A 17,233-nucleotide genomic window follows, 5' to 3' on the forward strand; every position below is an offset into this window, starting at 1 on the left:
TCCAGGCAAGTTGTGGCATTTTGTATACTGAGCAAGACAGCACCTCTATTGAATGCTTGCTGCTTTTTCAGTCACGGACACACGGGTTTTGGAGAAAGGAATAGAATAGTTTTTCTAGAGCCATTTTCAACTTCATCTAGAAAAATTAACTCAGGGCTGAGAGGAATGAGCCACGTGGAGGTAAACTGAACCCTAGTATTAGGAACTGCAGAAGAAGGTGGGCTGCAAAGCTAACCCCCTTCTCGTCCTAACAGCTGTCTCATGCATGGCTTCATTTCTACCGGGAACCTAGAGTGTCATTTAATGATGAGACAGAATCACACAGACTCTGAAGTGCTCCCAAATAGATGACGTCAGCTGGCAGTACCCACTTTTCAGACGAGGAGTGGAATCATCAGTGACGCAGGCAGCCGTGGGGCCAGGTCTCTCCACCGCGGGTCCTGTCGTCCTGCCCCATCGGGCATTTCAGCCAGCGGAACTGGAGGGGCAGTTGCCAGACGCGGTTCTGTAGAGCCAGGTCCAGCTGCTGAGCGGGTCTGAGGCAGGGGGCACTCCGCCAGGGCCGCCCCGGGGTGGCTGACGGCGTCTGGGGGCGTTCCTAGGGGCCGAGGAGGTCAGACCCGAAGCCCCGGGAGGAGCCGGCAGGCGGCCACGTGACCGACCGCGACGGGGCCGGCGGCCCAGAAATAGCAGCGGCGGCGGTTCCGCCCGCGGGCGCCGGGAGGGAAAGGCGGAGACTGGGGAACGCTGGCTCGGCGCGGGCGCGGCCCCGGCCCCGGAGGATGCTGAGCCCCTGCCCGGACCGTCCCGGAGCACATGATGGCGATACGGGAGCTCAAAGTGTGCCTTCTCGGGGTGAGTCCTGCGCCGCCCTCCGCCGGGGACACCCGAGTCCGTGCGCCCCCTCTTATCGCCGCGCCCCTGGAGCCCGCCCGGGTCTCAGCCCTGCTGGGGTGCGGGTCCGAGCCTGCTCGCGAGCTGTCTCCACTCGTCCCACCCCCGGCCGCCCGTTTCCCGGGATCCGCTCGGGCTTCGCGCGCTGGGGAAAGGCCGGGCCGGGCCCGGGACCCTGGTGACTGCGGGAGCGGCGGCGCAGCCTGGCCGCGGCTGCTGCCCCTACGGCCGCGGGGGGCTTTCTCCTTTGTTTTTGATAATTTCCTTCCGGCGGAAACTTTAAGGTACTCGGCCAAGGCGCCGAGTCCTCTTTTGCCTCCCGGGGGCAATTGGTTTATTCACATTTTAAAAAGAAAGCCTTGATAGAGGTGAGAATGCGCGAGGGGATGACTTGGCTGGAAGGTGAAGAAAGTACTATAGAGCGTTGTGCCCAGAAAACTTTTCGGCCCCGGATACAGGCGGGATGAGAAAGTCCTTCTCTATCACCACTTCCCTTCCCAAAGTGAGTCTTTCTGAGTTTGAAGAGTCGTGAAAGAACCTAGAAACAAAGACAAAAGCAAACACCCCCAGCTGTGGGTTCCGGCAGACCTGTCAGAAGACACAGGGCAGTCCCTCGAAAAGCGCCCCAGGGACTACAGGGGCTGCTAAGGGCCATTTTTTTTTTCCAGGGGTGGGGACATCAAATTCCAGAATTCCTTCTTTTGAAAGAGCTGGTTTTAAGCCGAGTTTTCAGCAGCCTTCAGTGATCATGCCTAGTTGTGCTGCCCTTGGCAAATCTGGTCCCAAGAAAACCATTTCCTAAAAACAGCAATGTAAGAGTAAAACCATTCTTACTTGTCTCAAAGAAATACTAACTGGTCTGTCAAGATGGATGTACAGGAAGCGTATAAAGAGGAAATGATTCTAGGTTAGGATTGAATCGTAGCTGACTAAGGGAGTGTTGAGGTTCCATCTAGGCTCTTCTGAAACCTTTGGCAAGACAGTGTTCTTGACTGTCTCTCATCACTGTCCTTTGCCAGAACTCTCATTTCCACTAAATGGTCTGGTTGGCCTGGAATTCCAGGGCACAAACTCCCCAGTGTTCCTGCCCCCTGGCTGGTTCCGCCACAGCTGGGATCTGGAGAGGGTGTTGCTCTGGTCTTCTTCTGTGACCTTTGTCAGTGTTGTAGGGGTGGGTTTCACTGTCTGCCATGCTCTTTAACATAGTCCGGGCAGCAATTCCAGGAATCCCATGTTTTCCTTGTGAGGAATCATTTCGGCCTCTAAGAAAGTCTTCAAAGACTTAGAAGGCATGTCATGTCCCAAAGAATCAAGTGTCAACTTTGACATGATTTGTGTGTGTCAGGGTTGGCTTTGTGAATAGATGAAATGGGGAATGTTTTGCTTCCCCCCTCCCAATGTTTTCTTCCTTGTCATCCACTTAGTTGGCACAGGCCCTGCCCAATCACATGAATTATTTTCAAGTTCACTATTTGATGAGTCTCTATATCCTACAAGGAAACAGATCATGTGGAAAGAGCCCTGTACCAGGAGGCAGCAAACTTGGCTTCTCATTATTTCTCACTCACTAGCTTTGCAGTTTGGGACAAGTATCTCAGTCGCCTCATCTATAAAATGGTTACAATAACATCTTCCCTTTTTAAGGCAGAGGATTATACCAGATGATCTTGTCAGATATGCGATATCATTTCCTGTTAACCTAAGATTCCAGGGTGGCAGTTAGCAAGCCTGGGAGATGAGAAAGCTGGAGGAAATCCCTGTACTTCTTTTTCTCTTATCTCTGACAATGAAACACGCTCTTACTGGCTTTTGGGAGACAATGCCTCACCCTTGTTTGCTAGTTCTTTGCAGTGGCTCTGTTGGTAGGAGATTGAGTTTGGAAGGGAAGAACAGTTCCAAAAAGCAGAGCAAGAAAATATTTCTGGGCAGGCAGAGGCTTTGAAGTATCAATTATATTATACTACGTCTGTGGCCGCCTTTTTTTTGAGAGTGGCTCTAGATTTTAGTCTTACTCAGGTCAGAAGATATCTTATTTGAAAGGCCAATGACTTTATTATCCACACCGAGTAATATTTGTTAAGTCCCCTAGTGTGGCTGGTCCTGTGCTGGGCAAGATGTATGTGACAGCTTATGTTCTTAGCGGCTCATCCAAATAGGGCAAGTCAATGGGTGAGGCCAAAACCATTGTAACTGCCTTGAGTTTGCTCTCTTGATTTGGAAGAGAACTCTGGGTCAGTGGCTGGATGATGGCATCAATACCAAGTACAAAAGTCCTTTAAAAAATTTAACAGGAGCCTGGAGCTCCTTGATTCTTCGTATTGGGAGATCTGTGAAGTCTTGTATGCAGCTAGCATTCGTCTTCCTGTTGTTTAGCCACTGCTACACCTCCCTGAAGTCTCCGTATCACCAAGACCCTAGCAGCCAAAACCTCTGTTGAAAATAACTTTCTCTTGGGCCCCCTTGAGAAGGTGATGGAGAATGCGGACTTGCTAACTGGATTCTTGTCTCACTGGAGAGGCCGAGGGGCTAGTCTTTTTGTGAGTGGTCGTTTGCCCTGATTGCTCAGTGATTACTTGGGGACATGCTTCCCGTTTAAGGTGCAACAGCGTTTTGGGCATGGGCAGAGTAAGCTTTTATCCCTTTCAGCTGTAATCTCTTGCTCTCTCCATGGGGTTGGAGGTTCCTGACAGGAGGGTTATTTGCAGCAGGTGGAAGTGAGAGAGAGGGCCAGATGGTATGCCTTCTCTACCTGTACCTGTGCCTTTCAGAGCCCTGGTGTTAGGTATGTCTGATCTTATTTTTTTTTTGGAGAGTATTCCCAGATGGAATTGACAGCATTCTCTGAATGCTTTGTGTTCTTGGAAAAACTAAGGACTCACAGAGCCTTGGATTTCTTTAGGCTCCCTGTTATAATTTCTTGGCTTTCATTGTTCTTACGAGTGGACTTTCTCTCGTTTATCCCAAAGCTTTGGTGAATGACCTTTCCTGGGATAAGCAAGGCTATCCGTGGGAGCTTCGTGCAGGAGGGCGTGTTTGATAGGGGTCCTTGCTGGACACCTAGGACCCCATGTGTTCTTGGCAATAGAGTGTCAATTGTGCCGCTTTATATCTTAACTAGCATTATGAAACATGTAGCTTAAAAACAACTCCCTTAAAACAGCAAAGTATGTTAAAAAACTAACAAAAACAATATTGAGGCAGCAACTGTTCCAGCCCCAAAGGTGGAAAGCTTCCCAGGATGCATTTTTAACACACATTACCACGTGGCAAACAGCAAGGGGAGAGGAAGAGGAGAGAAAAGGAGGAGGGGGAGGAGAGGATCTTTTATTATTTCCTCTGGGTGTGTATGTGCGTACACTTAAAAACTGCTTCCGGATGGAATCCCAAAGAGATTTATATTTGGACTTTGGTTGTCTTGACAACGGTTTAGAATTTTCTGCCACTTCCTCAATAGCCGAAGGTGTCCCTGCTTCTGGTAAGGAACTTGGCAAAGCCTCTTTTTTTGGCCTTTGTTGGAATCTGTATTGTGATTCATCACTGAGCAGTCAAATACCTGAGATTTGGTGTGACATCTGGGCAGTGGAGGCTTCAGATACGTACATACAGTGCCTTCACATGAAAGAACCTTGTGGTTCCTGAGGTAACTAGGACTTAAAAGTGGAACAGATTTCTGCCCACATTAAGGCAGATTAATCAGAGCTGTGGAACCTCAAATGGATTGCTTTGAGCAATAGTGAGCTCCCTGTTACTGAAACTATTCAATAAGGTTACCTCAATTTGTTTGGGTCATTGTGGAATGAATGGATACATAATAAGGGGGGCACTGGGTTAGGCAGCCATCACATTTACTTTCCAAGTCTGAGATTCTGTTAACATACTCATTATTTTTTTCTTTCCAGAAACTAGCATTCCTTTTGGGGGCGATGGGTATGCGAGAGGCTAGCAATTTAATACAGTTTTTACCACACCTGATTTCTCTATTAAATTGAAGTCCTTGTGGAAAGTGTGGGTCAGCATTGGTGGTGCTAGGTAGAGAATAAATATAAACGATATAGTGGGCTGTCTTCTCAGCAGTACCCAGTGTATAGTAACCTGAAGTACCCAGGCCGAGGTGATAGAATACACCACGGTTGCTTTGTTTTCTTTTGTTCAGGATCAGCCTCAGTGCACATCTCAGATTTCAGAGCTCAACGTGTCTCTGGTGTATATATAAGAATCATTTGTGGAGCATTTTCAAAGTTCTCATGGTCCCTCCCCATCATTTTGTCTAAAGCTCTCAGACCTGTGGCCCTGCATCTGCCCCAGCCTAGTGTCACTGTTTTAGGGGTTGTGTTATACCCTTCAGGTATGCTCCAAGGCCATGGCCATTGGAAAATAGAAAACTTTACATTTTAAGGTGCTAGGACATAAAAAGGTTTCAAGTGCATGAATTAGAAAAGGTCCTCAAATTTAATTGTGTCCAACAAGCTATTTTAGTGCTCACATGTCTATGCAGCTACTACACTTTCATTCGTCTTGGTTTTTATAATTTATGTGTTTGAAAATGAGACAGGCATTCATTCACTCAAGCATTCACCATTTATTGAGCGCTTCTTTCATGCCGGGAGCTGTGGGTGGCTACAAGTAGACAGGACAGCTGTGATCTCTGTCACCAAAGAGTGCTCTGCCTTTCTCAGCACTTGGACATACTAGCAATGAGCTAAACTGCATGGCTTGCGTTCCTGTGACAGCAACAGAAGTAACAGAGTGAATATGATAAATATTGACTGTCTACCATTTTATTAGACATGAGGTCAGGTGAGGAGCAGAAAGTTTTGCTCAAGGTCTGTTTTGAGTACCTGCTGTGCTAGCTTTGCCAGAGATAGAAAGTAGGGTGGGGTTATGGCTCCTGCTTAGGGTGGAGAAGCTCCTGGTTGAGCAGGAAAGACAGGCAGGTGCATAGGAACTAGTATCCATTGCAGCTGTTATGAGTGGGATGCTCGGGTGTCACGTGGTGCAGTGAGAGGTGGTGGAGTTTAAATTAAATACAGGGAAGACTGGGAAGGGAGCAATCCGGGAAGGTCTGTTGGTGTGGGAAGGATTTGAACATGTCTCAAAGGACAAGAGGGGAAAGGTAAGCGTGGGCCCTAGGCACTGGGGAGAGCAGGTGGGGAATTGGACCTCAGGTATTTTCTGGAGGGCTGAGGTGGTTGGAGGGTGCGAGGAGGCAAAGAGCACAGCCCTTCCACTTCCATGCTGACTGCTCTCTTGTTGACCCCACCGTCTCTCCAGCGTGGGGTCTTTTATTTTGTAACTCCCCTCTCCCCATGCTTTACCTTGAAATATTTCAAACTTATAAAATAGTCGAGAGTAGTACAATGAATGTCTGTAGACCTCTCACCTAGATTCAGTAGGGGTAACATTTTGCCACTCTTGCTCTCTTCTTTCTCTCTCTAATGTATCTAAATAATAAGAAACTTTCTGAACTAGCTGAAAGTTAATTGCAGACGTTATGACACCTCGCCCCTAAATACTTCGGTATGTATCTTTTAGGAAAAAGGACATTCTCCTGCACAACCGTAATAGCATTATCTCACATAGATATTATCTCACACAGATAACAATAGTATGGAGCACAGAGTCCATATTCAGATTTTCTAGTTGTCCCCAGATGACTTTTACAGCTGTTTAAAAATCCAGGTTCCAGTTAGAGATCATGTATTACCTTTGCTTGTCAGGACTCTCATCTAAAACAATTCTTCTCCTTTTTTCCACCACAATATCGATGTTTTTGCAGAACCCAGGCCAGTTGTCTTATAGAAAGTCCTAAGATCTTAATTAGTCTGACTGCTTCCTCATCGCTTCTTCCAGGTTAAGTATTTTGGCGAGAAGACAACATAGGTGATGTGGAATGGTCTTATTTTTTATGTGCTCATGTACAATATTAAAATATTCTTTCCCATTTACTTCTATGGCACTCATTCAAAACATATCTCATCGCTTCTACAAATGCTAGGCAGTGGTGTGTTTGAACAAAATGGACAAAGGGCTATGACCCTGTAAAACTTTCATTTTAGCAGGAAGCTGGGAAAAAATAAATTATATGGCTTGTCAGAAGCTCATGTGGAAAAAAAGAAGTGACAGAGCCAAGTGAGGGTTGCAGAAGCTCCAGGAGGTGGGAAACAGGTTGGCAGGATGGTGGGTGATTGTGTGTGTTCAGCCTCTGTCAGGAACCAGATGGGAACATCACCTCTAGGGGTGACTTTGATTCTGCAACTTCAATCCCATGGTGCGGTCTCCGAGCTGCTGTGAGTCACATATGTCTTGAGGAGCCATAGTTTTCATTCTAATTGCCTAACTCTTTCAGCAGAAGTAAGGAAAAGGAAAGTGGGATTTAACATTGGGGTCATTGAATGAGTTTCTCACTGTGGAATCTTCTGTATTGTTGTGTCATTTTCTCATATATTTCCTTGCTCCTGATGCCTCAGACCTGCTCTGACTTCTCTGGAAGTCATGAAGGCGGCTTCTGCTGGCTCAGGACTTAACCCAGAAGGTAGCTAGGGCACTTTCAGTTCCTCAGAGGTGCCTAGAAGATGGTTTATCAGGTTGCACGTGCCCCTCAGGAGAGCAAGCAGAACCTTGGGGAAATCATCTTCCTCCTATTTTCTTTTTGAACAAGATACCAGAGAACTGGATGCCTTTGTATCAACAGTATTTATTTATCTAGAAAAGAAAGATAACTAAACTCCCCAATATTACTTATTTTGTCCAGAGAGAGGAAGAGAGGGAGAGAGGAAGGAAGGGAGAAAGACAGAGCCTGAGGGAGAGACACACATACATATAGGGTATCTCGCAAAACTTGCCCTCTGCTGGCAAGGAGAAAGAGCAAACTGTTCCTGTGTTTTGTTTTTGTTTTTTGTTTTTTGTTTTTTCCTATTTTACACTGATGGCAAACTAAAATAAGAAAGTCCTCTTTTTTTTTTTTTTTATTTGTTTTTGTTTTTGTTTTTTCCTATTTTACACTCTTGGCAAACTAAAATAAGAAAGTCCTCTTTTTTTTTTTTTTTTAAGAACATCTCATAGCATTGTACTAAATTCTACTTCATATACATGTTTCATTTTAGGAGCTAATATATTTTCTAAACTTTTTCACAACCAACTTCTAAAAAGGTAGTTTTTTATTATGAAGTAATCCATGTTCATCTTGATTCAAATGTGAATCTAGTTATGAGGTAGGGGAAATGATTAAGTAGTGAAATGATGCATGTTGATTTTGGTTTGAGATCACAAAGACAAGGGATACAGGATGAGGTCTTTAACGTCCTCTTTATAATGACATGTAATTGTACCAACTTGCCTATGTCTTGTTTTCCTCTACTTAGTTCGACATCCTGCAGGTGTGAAGAAATCATCCTGCCTACCCTTTACCTGGCTCACCTGCTTGGAGCTCTTCTTTCCTTGTCTATTGTTATACATTCAGATAACTGCTTTTTTATTTTATGATCAACATCAAGCTTACCATATTGCCCTATATTTCTTTTTTTATATCTCTGTTCTTTTCTGCCCTGCAAAATCGTTTTCTTCCACCATTTCAATTTGTTTTCTTATTCTCTTCACTTCTCATTGATGAGTCACTAGTCTGTCCTCCTTTAAAGAGGCATCCAGGTCTTAGCTCTGAGAGGAAAATGTTTCTAACTCTGCTTTTCACTTGCTCTCCTCTGAGTATGGAGCATCACCTCTCATTTACCCAGGGATTGGCTTTGCTTCTGCAACTTCAGTCTCATGGTGTGGTCTCCACGCTGCTAAGTGCCAATGTAGACCAGAAAACTTGGCCAGGCTTACCCTTTGGAGAGTAATGCAAACATTTTCTGAGTCTTGTTGTTTTAGTTCTAAAAACAACAAAATAAGTCTGTATAAAATAAATAAAGGTATAACTAATGGATCTTGTGCTGTAAGGGATGACTAGAGATGTGTGGCTGCTATGTGAGAGGCTCACAGAACAGTTTCCCATAGAGAAGGAGACTCTGTCCTTGAGGTGTACAGCCCAGCAGTGTGCTTGGTCTAAAAAGGCTTCAGTGCGAAAGATTAAGTACCAACACCAGACAACTCTGTAGGATGTCATATGATGCTTAATTGCCAAATGTTCTCAAGGTGAGAGCCAGTAGAGGGGCAAGGGAGGGATTATGGGTGCCTGCTGAATTAACTTGGGTGCAGAGGAGGGAAATGTTTGGGAGGGCAGGAGTAGTTCTGTTTACATGATGCATACATAAACAGGAAAAAATTCTGAAAAGACTCAAATGTCAAAGTGGTTGTCCTGAGTGGGGCAGGGGCTCCTTTGTGCTTATAAATAACTTGCTTTTTCTCCTTCTCTATGTTGGTTTATTAAGTGCATATGCATTATATAGATAATTTAAAACCTACAAAAAATTACTGCAGGGCCCAAGGAGATATTTGATGGGTAGAGATCTATTTGGTTTTTAGTAGAAATGACTGATAAACTGATAATAAAAGTGGAAAGTAAACTTGGGTCAGACTATAAAAGGGCCTTGAATGTGAAAGTTAATACTCTAGGGTGGTGAAATGACAGGTGTCATCAGTGGGACATAGACTTTGACTTACCTGGTAGTGCTGTGCTTTTATTTGTGCAGGTCTTTGCTTGGGCTGCCTATTCCATCATGAAAGGCAGCAACCTCTGTTTGGGGTGTAGTGTGTGACCTCTTCAGTGGTGAGTACTATTTTCTCACCATTCTCTAGTATTTCTCAAAAAGGACTTTAGGAAAGTTACAGGTCTGCTGGTCTGTTATGTGGGGCCTACAGGTTTTCTGTGCCTGTTCATTTCGATGCTGTTCCTTGAAAAATAAGTGAAAGTACATCTTGGATCTTCCAGGTGATCATCTTATAACAAAATTGTGTGTCACAACTTGAATGCCCATTAAATCTGATTAATGAGACAAGAACTGAGGCAGAGTTAGTACAGAAATAAGGCATGGGGGCCATGTGAATACCAGGTGATTCTGTGGCACGTGCTGCAGATGTTTACCAGGTACCTGTTCTAGGGTTTGGCACACAGCAGGTGACAGACAAACCCAGAATCCCTAGCCTCATGGGGCTGACATTCTAGTAGAGGCAATAGACAGTACGTAAGTACCTAATATGACAGATGACGACAAGTGCTATGAGAAAAAGAAAGCAGGGAGGGGCCTAGGAGAGGTGGTTGGGAGGGTGGTGCTTTAAGTAGAGGTTTGACAAAGGACTCACTGAGAAGGCCTTTGAGTAAAGACAAAGAGAAAATGTTCATGAGCTGTCTGGGCCCTTGCAGCAGAGAAGACCCCAGGGCTAGGATGGGAGGGGCTTGCCTGGGGAGTTTGAAGACCTGCAGGCAGGCCACTGTGGCTGGAGCAGAGTGACCATTGGGAAGAGAGCAGAAGAAAGTTTGGGGGCCTGATTTTGTGGGTCTTGCAGGCAGTGTGGGAATTGTGGCGTATCCTGGGAATCCAATGGGAAAGCCATTGAAGATTTTTGTGCAGAGCAGCAACCCGATCTGACTTATCTTTTGTGAGGATCTCCCTAGCAGCTATGTGGAGGGTGGGCCATTGCCACAGGGGGATGCACGCAAGGGAGCTGGCTGGTGAGGGACTGCTGCTGCCGTCCTGGTGGGAGGCCAGGTCACCGTGAGCGCAGCAGTCTAGGCGGTGAGCAGGGTCCCTCTTGGGCTGTTCTGAAGGTAGAACTGAAAACTTTGCCCACAGATTGTGTGTGGAGTGTAAGGGAATTAAACCGTTACATGGCACATTGTGACAGAGCATCTGGCCTCAGAATCTAAAATAGCCCTGAGCTGTTTCTGTCATAATAGACTAATGCCAGTTTGAATGTTAGTGGATTTATAGTTTAATTTGTGTTTAATTAATACACTTATCTTTATTTTGTTTTACAATGGCATAAATAGTTTGTGTGAACTTTTGCAATAATTAAAGTCTACATTGGGGTCCATGGGATTGGTTTTTCCCTTAAACAAGCCTGTAGAATCTTAAAAAGGTCTGAGGAACACTACTATAACCACTGAGGTCAGCCATGGCTAATGGAGGCTTTTGTTCCCTGATAAAGTGTGGGTGTTGGCAGGACTCTGGGAAAAGAAGGCTGCATTCCGGTGATCATTGGTCCCTGGGCACCACCAGGTGGAACGTGGAGGTATGTTCTGAGCGATGCCGAGTGTCTGCTTGGAATGCTAGTCCCAGAGCAGCAAGTCTCAACTCTATAGTTTTACTGCTTTTTCTGGCGTAATACAACTGATAGACAACCTTGAAAATTTGTCACAGATACTCCCATAGACATACATAGATTCTGTTGTAACCTCTAAGTGTGTATGACAAAAAAAAGCAAATAATCCATAAAGCTTTTAAAAAATGCTTTTCTCATAAAGGCATTACTTGTATAAGCATGTGAATCATGAACTCAATCATTTAAAGATCTTCCAAAACAATTCAATTAATAAATATGGTATATCAAATTTTTAAAAGACCTCTGTTTAAAAAATGAGTTGTATTATTTCTAGACCTTCACCTCATAGATTAATTTTAGTAAGATAAGCTAGTATATAATATTGTACAATAAAAATGTAAAAATGTTGTTAAAATTATAATTGCTATAAACTACTGGTTTGCATATGTTGCTGCTGTTAATGTGAATCGCGTTGTTGCTACCTCACATTTCACTTGCAACGGCGCCCCCCATCCCCTCCGGGGCTTTGGTCTGTAATTATAACCATCGTGTTGCGAACAAACGGGTGCATCCTTGTTCTTGCTTACGAGTGACATAGTTACAGATGCGCTCCTTGTGTCTTCATATGTTTTTGACTTCTTCCTTATTAAAAAATACCCATGAGTAAAAGAAAAACAGTAATTAAAAACTTACAAACATTGTAATAATTCATAATTGCCTCTACCCCTACTCACAGCGACGTCAGTAATAGTTGAAAGGATTGCCATATGGTCCTGGAATGGAAGCCAAAACTTACTTCATTCTTTCCCAGTCGAGAAAGCACTTCAGAATGCCTTTGATTAAAAAGGATGTCACATACAGATGAGCTTGGAAATCACTCTAGTTTATGAGTATTGACGTAAGTATAACAGCTGACATGTACTGACTGTAACTCATGTGCCAGACACTATGCTGAGTGTTTCAGTTATCCATTGCTGTGTAACAAACCGCTGCAAACTCAGTGGCTTAAAGCAACAATTATTCTTTGTCACAGTTCTTGTGGATTGACTGGGCTCAGATGGGCAGCTCTTGCTTGAGGTTTCTCTTGCAGTTTCAGTCAGATGGTGGCTGGGTCTGGAGCTATCTGAAGGCTTCCCGACTCACAGGTCTGGTGCCTGGGCTGTGGTGGCTGGATCAGATGGGACTAACCAGGCATCTCTCTCCATGTGGCCTCTCTACACAGCTTGGACTTCTTTGTAGCATGGAGCCTCAGGGTAGTCAGCCTTGTTACATGGTAGCCGGTTGTTTCCAGAATGAGTGTTCCAAGAACCATGCACAGAAGCTAAAAGGCTTCTTGTGGCCTAATATCGCACATTCCAGAGTGTTATTCTGCCACATTTTATTAAGCAAGTTACTAAGGCCAGCCCAGAAGCAAAGGCAGAATTAAACTCTACCTCTTAAAGGGAGAAAAGAATTGGTGGCCATCTGTTATCTCCCCTGCCGAATAAGCGTTTTATATATAGTGTGGCATTAAAGGACTTGTAAGGGCAAGTTCTATTATTATTGCTGTCTTACTGATGAGGAAACTGAAGCTCAGGAGGTTGATTAACATGCACAAAGGCTCACTGCTGATAAACAGTGCTTCACAGATTAGAACCAGCTTTGTATGACTTCAAAACCCAGTAACCTCTTTCGTGTGTGACAAACTTTTTTGTTAGTCACAAATTACTTGTTCGCTGGATCAGTAGAATAGGACTTAAAAAACATAAAAGCTCTTGTATTAATATTAATAATTTAATAATCCAAACCAAGTATGAAGTAACTCCATGGGATAAAAATAGGCAAATTCCCACAATATCAGGGTCCTGGGCAGGTTTTTTGACGGGTAAGATGATGGTTTCTCACTTCTAGGAATGTATTAGACGTGAAGAAGGCAAAGTGCGATATCAGGTAAGGTTGGATGTTGGTGACAGTAAGAAGGCCCTAATATGTTCATGACAACACTGATGCACGATGACAATGACGACCAAACAACAACGCATGGTATTTGTTAGCATTTTACAGTTCACAGTGTGCTGCCCATATGTTGTTTCATTTAATCCTTAAGCAACCCTGTGTGGCAGGCATTTGGTCCCCGTTTGCCAGTGTGAGAAACTGAAGCTTAGCAATGTTAAAAGTGTTGCTCAAAGTCCCAGAGCCTGTGTCTGAGGAGCATCCTTGAGTCCAGGCTTTTTGGCTGTTCCCATTTCCCAGCTTGTGTGTCGGGAAGCAGGTATCTTAGTTTTTAGTTGTTTTCTTCTTTTACTCCCTCATAGGATCCATGTGAAGTGCTATATTTGGGTTTAGGAAATGTCAGTTTGCAAATTGTGATCAGCCTATCAAGAAGGCCAACCTGCTGGATTGTAGGGGCCTGCTAGATTTTAAAAGTTTGTAGGTCTGCTTGTTACCTGGACAGGCCTCTTGCTAGTACAGTGCAGTGAGAGTGGACAAGTCTTGGGCAGGCAGACATGATAACCCGATTATCTTGCAAATCACTTAACTTCAGGGCTCAATTTCCTCTTTTGTAAACAGCTGACAATTTGCATCTATAACCCTAACAAGGAATCCTGCTTGGCGTATCATAATTCAAAAAATTCTCTTACCTCTTCCTCCCCAAACCATTTTATGTCCTGACAAACTCAAGACTTAGAGGAGTTTAAATAGATTCTTTCCATAAGAGGGTCTCCAGCTTTGACCTTTCCTTCAGTCTGCTTTCCTAGGGCTTCTGGCAAGGTTGGGGTGCTAAGAAACAGCTTTTATTTTACTGTATTTTACTGTAGAGCGTTATTATTTTCATGTATTTGACCAAATTTGTAACATGCTATTTACATTTTTATATTGAAGTATAATATGCATACCAATAAAATACATATATCTTAAATATAGTACACAATAAATTTTCACAAATTGAACAGACCTATGTAAATGCTCAGATCCAGAAACAGAATATTAGCAGCCCCCTGCCCCCAGAAGCCTACCTTGTTCCTCCTTCCAGGCATCATCCTTGAAAAGAAAAAAAAAGTAACTTTTTCTTCTTCTGACATCTAACACCATAAAATTGTAGCATATAATTACTATAGAATCTTTATTATTTTTACCGTTTCTCATAATTACTTTGAAGTAATTACACTAAAGTGGTGTCGTTTGATAGAGGTTCCTAAAACAAGAGGCTCCCAGTTTGATCCCAGGGCGCAGAGACTGAGATGCGGGCCTGGCTTTGGCGGGTGGGGCTGGGCAGGCTGCAGCCACCGGTGCCCAGTGCTATACAAATAATATAATGTTCTGGGTTTGCTGTCATGTGAAAGAGCAATGTATTTGAAGACCTGTTTCAGTCAATCAAACTATGAAGCATATTAGTTGTAGATAAATAAGCCTTTTAAAAGTGTTCAAAGGTGTTTGAAAACAATTCTTCTAAGTATTCAGAATATCATTTCCATTTTTAATGAAGAAAACCTTTCTATGATAAAACCTTTGCTAAGATCAGTCCTTCTTAAAGTTCTTTAATGACTAGACATAATACATACTTGTAAATAATACAAATGGTACAGAAAGGTACAAAATGAAAAATAAAAGGGTACCTTCCTCCTTCGCTCATCTATTTCTTTTGTATTTTTCCAAATATAGTCTGTTCATATGCAAGCATTATTTTCTTGTCTTTCTTACCTAAAGATAAACTTTTAGTATCTTTCCTTGTCAGTACGTATTGATCTACTTCATTTGTTTTAAAAGTCACATAGCATTCTATCACAACAATCTATCCTGATTTACGTAATTGGTGCCCTAATGATAAATGTTTAGATAGTTGCTAATTTTTGCTATTATAAATAATTCTGCAGTAAAAATATTTGTACCATAATCTTAATGTCTGTACGTGAAGTATATCTGTAGGATAATTTCTAGAAATAAAATGTTGGGTCAGAGATATATGATTTAAAAATTTTTTTATAAGGATAATGCAATATTAACCTTAAGTATTATACCAATTTACATTTCCTCTCAGTGTTCGAGGATATGATTTTCCATCCCTTTACTAACACTGAATATTATCAAACACTTATCTTCACTAAGAGTACAAGTTAACAATGATAAACTGTTCTGATTGTGTATCTTCAATTATGAATGACTGTGAGCATCTTTGCATATATGTATTGACTGTATTTTTCTGTTACTTACCTATTCACCTCATTCATACATTTTTTATTGGGTTGTTTTTCTTGCTGATTTGTGAGGACTCTGTATATTGAGAAACCAAATCCTTTGTCACTTGTGTTGCACATATTTTCCCTCAGTTTGTTGTTTTCTATTATGTTTAGTTTACTGTATTTTTAAAATCATAGCACTATTTAAAAATCCTTATTTAGTCAAATTTGTCAGTCTTTTCCTTTGTGATTTTAGTGTTTTGTGTTTTGCTTTGAAAGTCCTTCCACATTCTAATATTGTAAAAAATTTTACCTATGTTTTTATTTTGCTTTAGTACTTTCATAATGTCTTTTTTTTTAAAAAAAAATTAATTATTTGATCATGTGGAATTTATTTTGGTATAAAGACCTGGGAAGGGATTTCATTCTTTTTTAAAAAAATTCCAAATGCCTTGGTGGTTGCATTAATACCATTTATTGATTAATTCATTATTATTTACTGATCCGATATGCTATTTTTTGTTGTAAATGAAATCCTTACATGTATATGGGTCTATTTCTGGACTTTACATGATTTCTAAATTTGCCTAAATTTGATTGATTTTTAAATCAATCAAAATTTGCCTAAATTCTATTGATTTTTAAATTAATCAAATTTAGGCAAATTTAGAAATCATGTAAAGAAATTGGCTTGTAGAAGCTAAATGATATAGGTGCTTTGAATGCCTGGGCCTACGAGGCAGAACTAGTTAACTGGTTTGCTCATTCAACAAGTATTTATTGAGCCACTATTAACAGGCAAGACTTTTGCTGGGTGCTGAGTGTATAGTGAGTTTTGATCGGCTATGGCAATGCTCATCTTACTGAGAATAATCATATGGAATATTGTCTATATTGAATTCATTCAGTCACTACTGGAAGACACTTTAATGAGTAAAAATTCTGAGGGTAGCTAAAAGGAAAGAGAGGTGTTGTAAAATGAACCTTAACTCGGGTGGTACCTGGCTTTGAAGTATGATGGCTTATGTGTTTGGATCGATGGTAGAAAAATAAGCAAGCAGAATGATGAGTTACAGATTCCACCATCTACAGCTCTTGGGTATTTTCCATGCTGTGAATCTTTATTTTTTCCACTTTATTTTTTCAGTATGAGTGGGATCACTTCCCATGGAGTTAGTCCAGAAATTGCTATGTCAGTGGGAATTGTGAGTCTAAAAGTTAGGGATAAATCAAGCTTAACATGTAACACAACCCATTTAAAATGATTCTAGAATCTAAGTTCTTCATCTCCCCAAATAATGAGCAGTGCTGGAGTCATTCTTCATACCAGGTGAAAGCTTTCTGTTGCACATAGTGAGAGTATGGACTATAGGGCATAGGCTTGATGGTCCCGCACTGTAATGCTGTGGTCCAGCATTGCTTGCCAGTCAGACTGGGTACAGACTGCTTCCATGAAGATAGCACTTCCTGTGCCCAGAGCTGCCCCATTCTTCAGTATCAACAGTGGTTCTAGAGGCACAGGCCCTCCTTTATTCTGACAAATTGCTCAGCCTAGAATTCTGACTTGTACTTGCTGCCTGGAGTTCCAACCTGAACCCCAAGCCTCATCTAATTTTCCTGGGTCTTCAACCTCCAGGAGTTGGCCCAAGGTGGGTGTGGACTATGCTCTTGGGACCATAGACTGCTGCCTGCCTGCTAGCTCCCTGCCTCCGTTCCCTGCTCTGTTGGTCAGATCCTCATGCCCTCAGGCTCAACTCCCAGCTTTTCTGCAGCTGGCCTCCCCATTTGTCTTAGACTCTGGCCCATAGTCCCTCATAGTCTGAGAGAACATCATACCAAATTCTTCTGGTGTTCTTCTAGATAAATTAGGGCCCTGAAGTTTTAAGTGGTAGCTATTGAAAAGAAGAGACTAGGTTTTTTGGGGCGGGGTGGGGGGGGCAGAGGAAGGAAGATTGGTAAAGTGAAATTATTATTTTAAAATATAG

At 42.6% G+C, this 17,233-nt stretch overlaps 1 protein-coding gene across 1 annotated transcript in view; it reads left to right on the forward strand.

Annotated features, from left to right (window-relative positions):
• Positions 1–450: 450 nt before the first annotated feature.
• The window catches only part of RAB31 (RAB31, member RAS oncogene family), a 117,455-nt gene continuing 100,672 nt past the window's right edge, over positions 451–17,233 (forward strand). Inside the window, exon 1 of the mRNA XM_006920080.3 lies at positions 451–855. Coding sequence (XP_006920142.1) covers positions 817–855 — 39 coding nt within the window. The 5' untranslated portion in view covers positions 451–816. The remainder of the gene's footprint in view (positions 856–17,233) is intronic.

The sequence above is a fragment of the Pteropus alecto genome, unplaced genomic scaffold, assembly GCF_000325575.1.
Source record: "Pteropus alecto unplaced genomic scaffold, ASM32557v1 scaffold146, whole genome shotgun sequence".
In the NCBI taxonomy this organism is placed as follows: Eukaryota; Metazoa; Chordata; class Mammalia; order Chiroptera; family Pteropodidae; genus Pteropus; species Pteropus alecto.